The 13,201-nt window shown below is 43.7% G+C and overlaps 1 protein-coding gene across 5 annotated transcripts; it reads right to left on the bottom strand.

Moving 5' to 3' along the window:
• Positions 1-411: 411 nt before the first annotated feature.
• LYSMD2 (LysM domain containing 2) lies at positions 412-12,608 on the bottom strand. 5 transcript variants are annotated; one of them, XM_007114388.3, is made up of 3 exons: positions 12,331-12,608; positions 1,998-2,326; positions 412-967 (listed from the first exon to the last, which is right to left on the bottom strand). In XM_007114388.3, exons 1-3 carry the CDS (start codon positions 12,601-12,603, stop codon positions 925-927), a joined length of 645 nt encoding a protein of 214 aa, XP_007114450.2. In that variant the 5' UTR covers positions 12,604-12,608; the 3' UTR covers positions 412-924. The 5 variants fall into 5 exon arrangements, with proteins under 5 accessions (XP_007114450.2, XP_028351424.1, XP_028351425.1 ...); XM_028495623.1 differs by having other exon boundaries at positions 478-967; positions 12,344-12,416; XM_028495624.2 differs by lacking the exon at positions 12,331-12,608 and adding an exon at positions 11,471-11,515 and having other exon boundaries at positions 478-967.
• Positions 12,609-13,201: the final 593 nt, after the last annotated feature.

Below are 13,201 nucleotides of genomic sequence, written 5' to 3' on the forward strand. Positions count from 1 at the left end.
GTTACTAGTAATTGCAATGTATTTGCTTTTAGATTATTGAAACCTTTTTCAAAACTGCAGTAATGGACTTCCCTGGTGGTGCAGTGGTTGGGAGTCCGCCTGCCGATGCCGGGGACGCGGGTTCGTGCCCCGCTCCGGGAGGATCCCACGTGCCACGGAGCGGCTAGGCCCGTGGGCCATGGCTGCTGAGCCTGTGCGTCTGGAGCGTGTGCTCCGCGGCGGAAGAGGCCGCGGCAGTGAGAGGCCCGCGTACCGCAAAAAAAAACAAAAAAAACTGCAGTAATAATAATAAAGACCTTAAAGTAAAGAAGCTGTCACCATTTAAAACTATAATTTAAAAATCAATTTAATATTCCCATTTGTTGAAAAAAATTGAAGACTAAAAGATGAAAACATAGTTTATTTTCTCATTCAGTCTTTTGGAGTTTATTTTTACAAAATAGCAGACAAAATTTGTTTCTTTATAGTAATACAGAATATGTAATACATATCGAAATATATATATATATAGCATTTAAGTTATAAACACATAGCAAAATCAGCATCACTTAAACAGCAACCATGTTTTTCACATAATTAGGATTTCTCAGGAAATAAACATTTTTACCTTGAATATGTAAACAGTCTTTGTGGCTTTATGTCAACTAGTATTTACAAAAGCTAGTCTAAAAACTACCACCGCTTGCAAAAGTGATGAGCTTTAAGATACAATTTTGCTATCATGCCATAATAAAGACTGAAAATCATAGAAAACCAGAAGGAGCTAGTGACTTCAGTGCAATTGCTGTAGGTGGAATTACGTAATTGTGATTTAAAGATGTACGCTATGAGAATCCAAAAGGGATGCTTCTGAATCATCGGTTGTTGGTTTCTTTATTTATCAAACCATCTCTTAACCCAGGTTAGATTATGCCCCGCGATCATCTAACTGTGATAGAGGGAAGCTGCAAAGGGACTTTCTTCATCTCTGAAAAAAAGAAACACAGCATAAATCAGTGTTTAAAAACTGTACTCAGATAACTAACACACATATTCATTATACAACTTAATATCCACTTGCCAAAGAAGGGCAGGAGTTATATCAACTTATAATGTCATGCATGCCTTGAAAGTTGCACGAAATGCAAACACTCACTAAGGAATACTTCATTGTCCCCATTTTACTGCTGTCTCAGTTATTGGAATAAAGAACGGTACTTGTTATATATTTGTATTTGTTTATATTATATAAATTTATATTAAATTATAAATTAATTATATTCACATTTATATTTGTTTATATTTTTAATATTCTACCTCTTTCTCAAAAGGATTTGAGGTACCTACAACAAAAGGCATACATATAATATGAATAAAGTAGAAATTAAAAATCACGACTAAGGAAAGGAGAAGGATTCAAATATATTAACCATCAGCAATACTGTAGTAGTTGAACTGAGGACCAATTTTGGCTGCAAGCTTCCTGGTAGCCAGGGCAAAAAAGAAAACACAATAGGTTGTGCCATTCTTGGAATGATAAAGGAAGGAGGAAACCAATTCTATAGGAGAGAGAAAGTTTTGCCCTAGTACCAAATTAAAGAACAAAGAAAAAAAGCTCACATGAGCTCTTATATAGGAAACACCTGGTAACAAGTAATAAATGTCTTTGGCAAGTTTTATAAAGAACAGTATTTTTCAAGTAATCTCTAGGGCACTGCTTCCCCTGATGGTGTCAACTAGATGTCTACTTGGATGCTCTCCAGAACTGCTAGCTGGACAGTTATGCTATTAAAGCAAAGAAGTAAACTTTTAATAAGAAGTAACAAAAACAAAAGCATTGCAACAGATAAAGCTTTATGCAGAATGCAGTAGCTCTGTTTAGACTTTATACATTAAAAATGCCTGTCTAGAATTAAAACCTAGCTTTTAAAGCAAAAAAAGAAAAGAGAATTTGACCAAGCAAGGACATCTTAAGAGTAATTTGTTCAGCCTCTGACATTTTTCCAGCATATTTTTACCTGCTCTCTTCCTTTAGTTTCTTGGCTGCCTGTGTTGATAACTTAATCTGCAAGTCCAGCCTCTGCAGGAAATCTCTGGCTGACACTTCCTCGGGCTGCATGGGCTGAGCATCAGATTCTTGAGGACTGGGAGGGGAAAGGTCTTCCCCAGCCGCTACCAGGTCTTCTTCATGAGAAAAACTATCAACAGTTTCATTTTCTGGAGAATCTATTGAGTTAAGTCCATTAAACAGCAAAGGCTTCTCTGATATAACTGGGATGTTCAAAGTTTTCTTCAGAAATATACAATCATTGGTAAACAGTTTATTTGCCCTTTTAATCAGCTCCATCTAAAATATTTTAAAAAAGCAACAGAGTTACATATAAATAAACCCAAAAGTAGGGTTTATTATATACAACACAAAATAAAAATATTCAGAAGCAAAATGTGTGCAATGCTATCTCTGGATCTGAAATTCATAATTCGGGGTTAGTCACCTCCCCAGATACCCCCAGTTATTTCAAGAGGTGCCAGAAAATTCTCTTTCACAATTTTATAAGAAGAAAGACTAGTTTTTCCCCTGCTATATTATCTCCCCTACAAGGCAGCTTTTACCAAGCAACCTTAAATCCCTGAAGTTAAAAAATGTAGAATATTTAGCACTTATTTAATACACTTCAATCTTATTTTAACATTTCTATTATCTGATTTAAAAAAACAAAATTCTTAGTGCTGTGATTTTCCTTATGGAGTGCTTCCCATCTCTAGAATTGTGTTTGGTAAATTTAATGGATACAGGAGGTGGTAAAGAAAAAAGTACAACGAGAATTAGGTAGAATGGTGTAGGCTGGGGCTGCAGTCATTAAGAAAGGCCTCACGGAGAAGGTGGGGCTCTGATTTTGATTCTTTTGACTTTAGATGGACCTTGAAGAACGGGTAGAAGTGGGACAGGTAAGGAAAAGAGGTAGGGAGCACTTTACATAGAGTATCTTATTTTTTCTACCTTACGGATTAGGTATTTGAAGATCTACTTTTCAAATAAAAGAAACAAAACTCAAGGAGATTGTGTACCATGGAATCATCATACAACCAGCAGATGAAGAAGCTAGAATTTAATACAGGTTTCAAAACTTCAAACTCTTTCATACCCTGTGAATTCCTCCAAACCAAAGAAATGGGGATAGCAGGTAGGGGTGAAAGGGGGCATGGAATTTACATATGTTACCTCATTTAACTTTGCTAACAGAACTGCAAGCTAGATATTATCACCTCCTTTTTACAGATGAAGAAAGGGAGACTCAAGGGAGTTAAGTGGCATGCCTAAGTCCACAAATGTGGGTTAAGTGCAGTCAGGACTCTTGCAGAGCTGTCAGAGAAATACCTACCCTCATGTTCATCACACCAGACTATCATGCATCTGCAGACTTCTCCACCCAACTAGCCTGGGAACTTGCACCATGCTAGGTTCTTTACATGCACTGTACCTTCTACTTTTCTTGTGAGGTATTGTTACCAAGACAGCTTGGTACAACAGCTAAGCACGCAGGCTTGGGAATGTGACAGAGCTAGTTTCAAATCCCAGCTCCACCAACACGAACTGTCTGAACATAAGCATGTTACTTCTCTCATTGAGCCTATTTCCTCATGTGTAAAACAGGTATCATCTACCCTTCACAGGGTTGTTGGAAGGATTAAATGAGAGTTTATACATGTATATGCATAGAGGATACAGATGTAGGTGTAAAGATATAGATGTGAAAGGGAGAGACAATTTAGCAGTAAATGGTACTTACTGTCCATTTTCCCATGAAAAAATTAAGGTACACAAGAGATGACTGATTTGACCAAGTGCATATAGCTCCGCAACTGTATGAGCCAGAATTTCCGTCTGACTCTAAAGCCCATACAACACCAAGATTAAAGTGCATGACTAATGAAACCCAATTCTGGGATCCTTTAATGCCAAATCGACTGAGTGAAAAAATTAGATTTCCGCTTCAAAGAGCCTGGAAAAATAATGGTTGAATAAAATGGGCCCTGTTCCTCCTGCTTTCTAGCTAAAAGCTGAATCCACACAAATAGTACATTCAATGCTTTCTTTTTTCTTTTAAAGATACTACTTTAAAGTATCTTTTGTGTAGGGTGGTCTTTTATGTTCTAGTTTCTAGTTAAAGGAGAGAAGGCAAGGGTGAGAGAGAACACGAATAGGCAGGTACATTTTTAGAGACAGAATTAACATCTAAAAATCCTACGTATCTCCGGTCTAGTTTAGGCTTAGATTTGAGCGTATTAAAGAACTTGAAAACTTATCCATAGCAGGTTCAGGTATACCCTAATCTGCCTTTAGTACCTCTTGTTTTCACCACCTAGCATCCACGTCTTCCATCTCTCTTTGTATAAGGGCTTCCAGGGGCACTGAGCCCTCCCCTGGCTCCAGGGTGAGCACATGACTCATTCCTGCCCTTTGAAGCATCACGGTGCCCAGGCTCCTGAAAGGTCACAGTCCCATCTCGGAACAATTCAGAGATGCGAGGAGGCTTCTGCTGAGTCTGGGAGGTGAAGGACCTCTATTTTTTCTGTAAGAAAGAGACGGGCCTGGAGCTGCTGGCAGCCATCCTTCCACCACAAGGGACCTAACAACAATGCCACCTTGAAGGAGAGCGATCAGACCACTGAATCAAAGCCTGAAGCCAGAATACCCTCGCACCCTTCAGTTCCAGTAAGGAGCCAGTAAATGCCACTCTGTTTTGTTTTTATTGCTTAGGCCAACTTGAGTTTTCTGTCACTTGTAAATGAAAGAACCCTCACTGATACAGTGCCCTTGAAATACTTATTGGCAGGGGCCTACAACTGCTAATAGACACTGTTTCCTGGGCATAATGATGGGAGACAGAAACAGCCAGGAACACCCGGATCTGATTGCTGAAGCTGGGCTGGGAACATCAGCCATTAACTGTGAATTTCCTCAGGTCAAGACCTGTTTTTTCTATAGCCTCCCAGGTTTAACAAAGATCTTATGCACACTAAGTGCTTAGGATGGATGGATGGATGGATTAATTAATTAATTAATTAATACAGGTCAGAGAAACAGGCATAAAAGATGAACCCAGAGAAGTAACCAGAAAGGGGTGGTAAGTTATCTGTTGTGTTGGTTATTCTCCCTTTAAACCCACCCTCACCTCCCAATCCATCCCCCGGTCTTCTTGAACTTGTTCTAACTGCAGGAGGCTGACCTCTTCAGAACTACACCCCCCAAACCCCCTTGTTCTTGGAATTCCAGTCAGGGTTCCCAAGGAAGGCACCAGCAGAACAACCACACCATGACTCTGGTGCCTGCATCCCTCTACAGCAGAGTTCCTACCAGGCAGCCCCTTGTCCACTCCTCCTGTTCTCCTCGGTGTCGGGTACCCCACTCCTTCCCCTGGCCCTCAGCCCTAGGGGTAATGTCTCCCTGCTGTTGCTAGTCTCGGGTGCTGCACCATCCCTTCCTGGTTCTCTTAATCCTATTCACACTTCTGTAAATGTCCCTGCATTAAACCCTCTCTGGCCACACCCTTTCAGTGCGCTAAATGTATTCTGTGGGGACCCTGATACATCCATCACTCAGAGCAAGACAGGCCATCATAGCCAGGCAAGCGGCCGAAGACAGGAAGCACAAGACAAATGGACTGAGTAAGAGGCTGGGTGTAGTCAGGGAGTCCACAGGGAGCGAAGGGCAGGGCTCTCCTAGCTCTCGTGCATGCCATTCTACCATTGATTCACCAATAGAACTGCCTCTTTTAACAAGTCTATGAGCTTCCCAATGTCAGGGACTGCTTCTTCTCCATCTCAGCATTGCCAGCAAGCATTTAAGGTGTATGTTGACCCTTATGGTCTAGACTCTAAGCTGACACATGGTTGCCAGCATCAAGGACATCAGGGATATCCAGACATAGTTGGCATCAAGGTGGGAACCAATCTAAGGATGGGCAGATTTGAAACTGAAGGTGAAAACAGATAAAAGAGGTTAATATAAGGTAGTAGTTAGAAACAAGGGCTCTGGGGCCATACTTTCTAGGTTCAGATCCTGGCTTTACCACTTTCTAATCATCCCCTATGTCTATTTTCTTTTCTGTAACGTAAGGAAAATAGTACTTTCCACACAATATGATTATTATGAGAATTAAATGAGTTAATTCATGTAAAACACTGAGAACAATGCATGGCACACAGGAAGCACTCAACAATGTTAGCAACTATCATTAAACTTGGTTAAAAGTGAGAAGGCAACAAGGGCAGATCCTAACATGTATTCAGCAAATGAGGAGGAAGGAGGTAGGAATTTTCTCTCCATAAAAAATATTTCTCCCACAAAGTAAAAATATATAAGAAAATTTCATATAAACAAGCCCAGATGAATAACATAATATATTGTCACTGCCCTGAGGTGTGAGCGTTTTTTTTATAAGGTATTTAATTTGATCTTAACTTGTTCTCCTTTACAACCATAGGCTCCAAACTCTATTACCAGTAGTGTAGTTAAGGAATGAAACCAGCCACGCAAAAAGCCAGAGAAAAAAAAAAGAAGAAGTCCTTCCAGAAAGAGTAATTAAAAGGCCCCAGAGCAGGAAAAAATGGTGTGGCTGAAATAGTAATGAGCAAGCTGCAGGCCACTCATATAATAAATAAAATTTGGATTTTACTTTAAATGTGATGGGAAGCCATTGGAGGGTAAACGAAGGGAGTGACATGATTTGAATATCACTCCAGCAGCTTTATGGAAAATGGATTGGTAAGAAAGAGGCATCAGTGGAAACAGGAAGCCCAGTTATGCAAGAAACTGCAATAGCACAGATAAGAAATATAAATAATCCCAAACAGTGAAATGATATTTTAATTTGCTTTGGAATGTTTTATACTTTTATCTGAACTTGGATGGGTCTAATGTTCTGGGAATTTCACCTCACACAAAACTAAGAAAAGTCATGATCCAATACAAGGAAGAGCTGAAAAACTCTACAGCTTTACCACCTGCCCTCTGTTCAATATCTCCTACTACCCAGTGAACACTGAGAGTAGAAAGTGTGACCTTTTCAAAGTAATGCAGAACTACCCTCAGTTTCTTGAGAGCGAATGACTAGTGGGGGAGATACAGCAAACAAATGCTTTCATTTTAAAACTCTCTCCTAATCAGGATTGAGTAGCATGATTCAGTGAAATTTACCATCTGCTTACTAAGAAACAATTTATGGAATAATCAAGTAAGAGCTGACAGGATGGCCACAAGGTCGACCCTGGTGAAATCAGGTAGAACAAATACCATCAACAACTTGTTTAAAATGACTCCCCTGTAAATACATTTGTAAGGGTGAATTCACTCTGGAGGGAACTCACAAAATGTCCCCCGCCCCCAAGTTATCTCAATAGCTGCTGCTGGGCATGATCAAGAACTCTCCCCAAAGGCTACTTTCCATCAGCTTCATTAGGCCACCTGCCTAACTGGGAATGCAACATTCAAAGCTTCTTTTTCTTCCTCTCCATTCCTTAAAAAAAAGACAAACTCTTCTGAAAACATTTCAGGACCCATGATAACTAACATTTACACAGCACTGTGCTGCTTATGGAATATTTCCATATACACACAACTCTCATTTGATTATTATCATCATTATAGAGAAAAAGACTTAAAACATTAAAGCATTCTCTCAAGATCATGTTCTAGTAAGTGCTGGATTCAACCTCCTCGCCCCGCTGTCTCCTATTAAGTGCTAGGTGTTGGTGGGCGATCAGCCTCCTCCATTGCCATGTGCTAATAAGGGAAAGGATTTTTTCTTTTCCATGCTATCTCAGAAGAATATATGAGATCCCATTTATGAAATGTCCAGAAAAGGCAAATCTATAGATTAGAAGGCCGATTCATGGTTATCTGGGACAAGAGCAGAGAACAGGGAGTAAGGGATCTTTTCAGGGTGATGGAACTGTTCTAAAATTGGATTGTGGTGAGGGTTGCACCACTCTGTAAATTTACTAAAAGTCCTTGAATTGTACACTTAAGATGGGGGAATTTTGTAATATGTAAATTATACATCAATAAAGCTGTTTTTAAATAAAGAATGCATGAGAATCTATTAAAACCTAAAACTACTAAGGGCTACTTTACCATACTTCTTACAACAGGTGGCACTACTTAGTTACCGTTCTCTTCCCTTTGACCAGCAAAGGTCAACAATTTCCAGCAAGAGCAGGAGCTAAAGTTATAAACACAAAAGATTTATATACACTTATATTTCTAACTCACTGCACTTGTTCCCCCTAAAATGATAATCATTTCACCTTTTCTCAGCAAGGTGACATCTGATAGGAGAAGTGTGAAGAAGCAAGTGGGCTTAGCAGCTCATTGGAGGAGAAAGAGAAGTCCCCGGGAATAAAACTGGACAGGAAATGACTCAGGATATGGGGGGGCAATGGTCTGGAGAGGGTAGAGGACAGGGAAGTTTCCAGGGGGTAACAAAAAGATGAAGAAAAAGTTTGTGTAAATAACAGTTTCCCTCACTGCCTCTCACCCACTTTCTGTTTATATACAGGGCTTTCTAACAGAAAGTTCACAGCAGCTGCCTGGAGCTGGTCAGTTCCCTCCAGAGGCTTGCCTCCAACTAAAAGGAGCTGGGATCACCACAAAAGCTGTAGCAAAATCTAGAATCCTGGGCTGGGGGAGGAGACTGAATGTCTCAGTGGAGATAAGCAAAGCCCAGGAAATTCCAGCCCAAGCAAGTCTGTGTCTGAGATTTGAATTACATTTAATAGTTTCTCAATGCATCCCCAGCAGTTTCAGTTTCTCTCTGTGAGGTCTTCCACCGCCACACCATTTGAAATTGCAGCCACCTCCAGCAGCCCTGTCTCCTTTCCCTGCTTAATTTTTTTTCCATTTTGCTTATCAATACCTGATATATAACCTATTCTGTTCTTTACTAACTGTCTCCACTGACTAAAATATAAGCTCCATGAGGGCATGGATTTTTATTTATTCACTAATGTATCACCAGAAATGTAGAAGCTGGGAAAAAAAGAGGAAAGAAAAATCAGATGAATGATAAACACTGTTGGGAAAACAAAACAGGAAAGGGGGGGGAGGGACACCAGGATGAGGGAGGGCTGCAGTCTGACACGGAGTGCACTGTCAGGAAGGCCTCAGAGAGGAGACATTTACGCAGACTTGAAGGCAGTGAGGGAGCAAGTCACACAGCCAATATCAGCTACCGTGATTTGTAGGTCCCAGAGAAAAGTGAAAATGTGGGGCATTTGTTCACAAATTATTAAAAATTTCAAGACAGCAACAGCAGAGCATTAAGTGCAGGGCTCTTCTAAGCATGGGGCCTATGTGACTACACAGGTCCCACATCTGCACGTACCTGTGGCCCTGCATGCAGCTATCAGGGAAAATGTTCCCGAGAGATGGATGGGACAGCAAGGGCAAAGCCCCCAAGAAGGGACAGTGCATTGGGAAAGAGCAAAGAGGCCCTGCTTGTAAAACAGGAACTTTCCTGGGCTCCTTTACTGGATATTCTGATCCAGCAGGTTCAAGGTAGGCTCTAAATTTCCAACATCTCATCACCTACTCCTTTAAACACTAATTTAAATACAATGTGGGTGGGACTGCCCTGGTGGTCCAGTGGCTGGGACACGGAGCTTCCACTGCAGGGGGCGTGGGTTGGATCCCTGGGGCTGGGAGGGGCGACTAGGATCCCCCATGCCGTGCAGCCAAAAAAAAAAACCAAAAACAGTCTAAATACGATGTGGGTGATCTTGGCAGTCAATATTAGAAACTTAACTCACTCAACTTCTTTCTATTCAGTCGGGGAATGAAAAAAAAATGTCTGCCTTTTTAACTTCCACCTAAAATATCAATTTCAATGAGTAAATCCGATTAATGTCTGTAGTTAATATGTGCAAGAATATCACTTCACTGTTATGGTGATTATCTTCACTTTCACTAGTTCTATAGAACCAGTGGAAAGAGTCTCTAACAATTTCATCAACTAGAGTTCAGGGTCCAAAGTAAATGAGAACCAGTGATTCTCAACCAACAGTGAGTGCTTCTCAGGGAATATCTGGCTATTTCTGGATGGGGGGGAGGGGGACAGTGCTACTGGTATCTAGTGGGCAGAGGCCAGAGATGCTGCTAAACATCCTACAATGCACAGAACAGGCCCCCAAGACAAAGAATTATCCAGTCCATAGTAGCAATAGGGCTGCAGTTGAGAAACCCGGAAACAGACTGTCTGCGGCTACAGATTATAGTTCCCAATTCATTACACTTGAGCTTCACATCTCAAAATCAAGTCTTTATAAAGGTAATGAAAACCCTGATTTATGCTTTAATGAAAAGGGATAAATTTATAAGTAACAGGATCTACATCAGTGAAAACAGGAATTAGAAAGCATTTGATCAGGACTTACCTGATGGCGCAGTGGTTAAGAATCCGCCTGCCAATGCAGGCGACACGGATTTGAGCCCTGGTCTGGGAAGATCCCACGTGCCGCGGAGCAACTAAGCCCCTGCGCCACAACTACTGAGCCTGCGCTCTAGAGCTACTGAGCCTGCACCCTAGAGCCTTCGAGCCACAACTACTGAGTCTGCGAGCCACAACTACTGAAGCCTGTGCACCTAGAGCCTGTGCTCCGCAACAAGAGAAGCCACCGCAGTGAGAAGCCCGCACTCAGCAATGAAGACCCAACACAGCCAAAAATAAATAAATAAATAAATAAATTTATTTTTTAAAAAAAGAAAGAAAGCATTTGATCAAAGGTGGAGAACCGTAGTGAGCAGATGTTCGGGAGCTCTAAGCAACCCAAATGAAGTCATGGAGAGCAGTGAGATGCAGAGAGATTGCTGTGGGTAGGGACCAGGGAAACAACACTTCTCTGGGTATCATGGATTCCTAGGTGCAGTCAGCCTGGCCTAGTAGATAAGATGCACAGAAACCAGACAGAAAAGACCTCCCTTCTTCAGTAATCAAGATGCTAAGAGAGCTCTTGATAAGACTAGGATAAAAATAAGGATGGAAATCAGAAGTAATACCTAGAGCAAAGCAAATGCTTTGTCACTGTGCTAATTCAAGCTGGTCTCAATGAATAAGCATACTTGGAAAACATCCTTACCTCTCATCCACCTTCACATCTGTAAAAAGGAGATTAATTACACCTATCTCCAAGGCTTACTAGGAAAATCAAATTGAATAAGAACAAGATGGAACAAGACAAATGCAATGCCTGGCACACAGCAGGCAGAAAGTAGCTGCTGATACTTCCCAACGCTGCTCTCCTCTGGCTCTGACTCAAACCAGGCCCCATGAATGCAAATACAAGAATTGAATTCTATGTTCACATTTAGAAACTCCCAAGAGGGTGGAATAGGACTAACCATGGCATGAAGTCTTCAGTACATGCCTGTACAGCAAGATCCCTGCTCTCAAAATGTTTAAGGGATGGAAGGACCTGCCAGGTAAACACATACCAGCGTGGGTGTGCAAAGGAGATGACTCAGTCTCTGTCACTGGTGAAGGGCCAGAAAGAGTTTCACTTAAAGAGAAAGATAAAGATAAGATCACCTTTCTTCCCATTGCTGTCTAGGATGCTTCAGGAAAGAACATTGAAAACTGATATAGAACTCAAATGTAAAAAGGCCATCACATAGTTCAGAGTTAATTATAAGTAATTTTAATGAAACAACATGTTCCCTCAGCTTTCCATGTTCCTTCCAGAGGTGTAATGCAATAGGCCCAAGACACACACACTTATAAATTTATAATAAACACAGCTCTGCAGCTCACCTAGACCACATTCTTGGCCGCTGCTTAGCGACAGGAGTCACATTCACAGTTGCCAGTGAGCCCAAGGGTGTAATTTCACTTCTAAATAAAGAAGCATAATCAATAGAAACAGAACCATCCTGCGGGAACAACTGTACCCTTCCTGACTCATCACAGCGCTTGTTTACCCAGAAAACAAAATTCTCTGCCCAAGTCCGCACCTCAGTTCTGCTTTCAGGAAATATATAGCAGTACGACCAGAACTCAAAATCGGGCGAATTTGGCTCCCAGGGTGCCAACGCCCTGGTCCTCTTTGACCTTCCTTCCTCACGCGGCAGATCCAGTCCGAGTGCGGGCAGGGCATCGAGAACTGGTTGCACCCACCCAGGGAGGGAGCCTTGGCGGCCCGCCCCTCTGGCTGCAGGACAGTCTCTGGCGACCGTAGCTGTCCCGGCAGCGCGCGCTGCGCGAGCGCTCAGGGCCGAGCCGCCAGGGGACAGCTGGCTGCCTCCCCTACGCCCCGCTACTCGCTGCGCCCCCGCCCGCAGCCGCCAGTACTGCTCACCGAGACTCCGTACTTGAGCGCGATGCCCTGCAGCGTGTCGCCGGGGCGGACCCGGTGCTCCACATGGCGCTCGATGACGCCGGCGCCCAGCGGCGCCCGCACGCTGGCCGTGCTGCCGTACGAGCGGGTCTTGGTGCGCGCCAGGCTCAGCGACAGCTCGGCCTCCTCGGCCTCGGAGAGCGAGCGCGACGGTGGCGGCGGCGAGGGGGCCGAGGGCCGGGGCGCGCGGGGTCCGCCTGCCCGCAGGGACCGCTCGGGCGAGGAATCAGCCATGGGTCCTGCGGAGGCCGCCGGGTCGGGAAGCTCGCCAAGAGGGCGGCGCCTCGTCCGCCGCCGCCTCCTCTTCCTCCTCACAGGGGCTGCGGAAGGCCGTTCCGCTGGGACGGCGGGCTGGAGGCCGCGGTGGAAAGCTGCAGACCGGCCATGGCGGGCACCTGCTCCTACGCGTCCCGCCTTCCCCAGCGCACCTGCAGGGAGGAGAGCGAAACGAGCTCCGGCTGCTGCCCCGCCGACGCCCCGGCTCCACCCTGCGCGCCGGGACCCAGCTGGCCCTGCGGTGCGAGGAGCGGGGCGCGCTAAGGCCCCTCGCCGTGGAGCTACGGGGCCCCATCCCTAGGCGCCCTCGGCCCCGGAGGGAACCCCGCGCTGGGCCGACACAGCCTGGTTAGAGCCCTACCCTGTCCACAGCAAAACACCAAAGCTTTGCTCTGCCTCCTTTATTGATTCCCCAGCAGGCGCCAGCTTTCTCAGACCTTCAAGCTCCCCCAGCCAAGGGTACTTCCCTCTCCCACCCGATTACCCCAGGACCTCACAGAAAACATTAAGACCATTAAACACACACAGTTTCTCCAGGCCCATCTCAACAGCCTGG

This window comes from Physeter macrocephalus, chromosome 11, assembly GCF_002837175.3.
Source record: "Physeter macrocephalus isolate SW-GA chromosome 11, ASM283717v5, whole genome shotgun sequence".
In the NCBI taxonomy this organism is placed as follows: Eukaryota; Metazoa; Chordata; class Mammalia; order Artiodactyla; family Physeteridae; genus Physeter; species Physeter macrocephalus.

Bases quoted from the DNA above. Each gene is read 5' to 3' on its own strand.
- LYSMD2 (XM_007114388.3), bottom strand. From the start codon at position 12,603: ATGGCTGATTCCTCGCCCGAGCGGTCCCTGCGGGCAGGCGGACCCCGC. The intron at 2,327-12,330 runs GTGAGCAGTACT...AAAATATTTTAG, and splicing joins CGCTCAAGTACGGAGTCTCG to ATGGAGCTGATTAAAAGGGC. The intron at 968-1,997 runs GTAAAAATATGC...TCTTTTTTTCAG, and splicing joins AAACTAAAGGAAGAGAGCAG to AGATGAAGAAAGTCCCTTTG.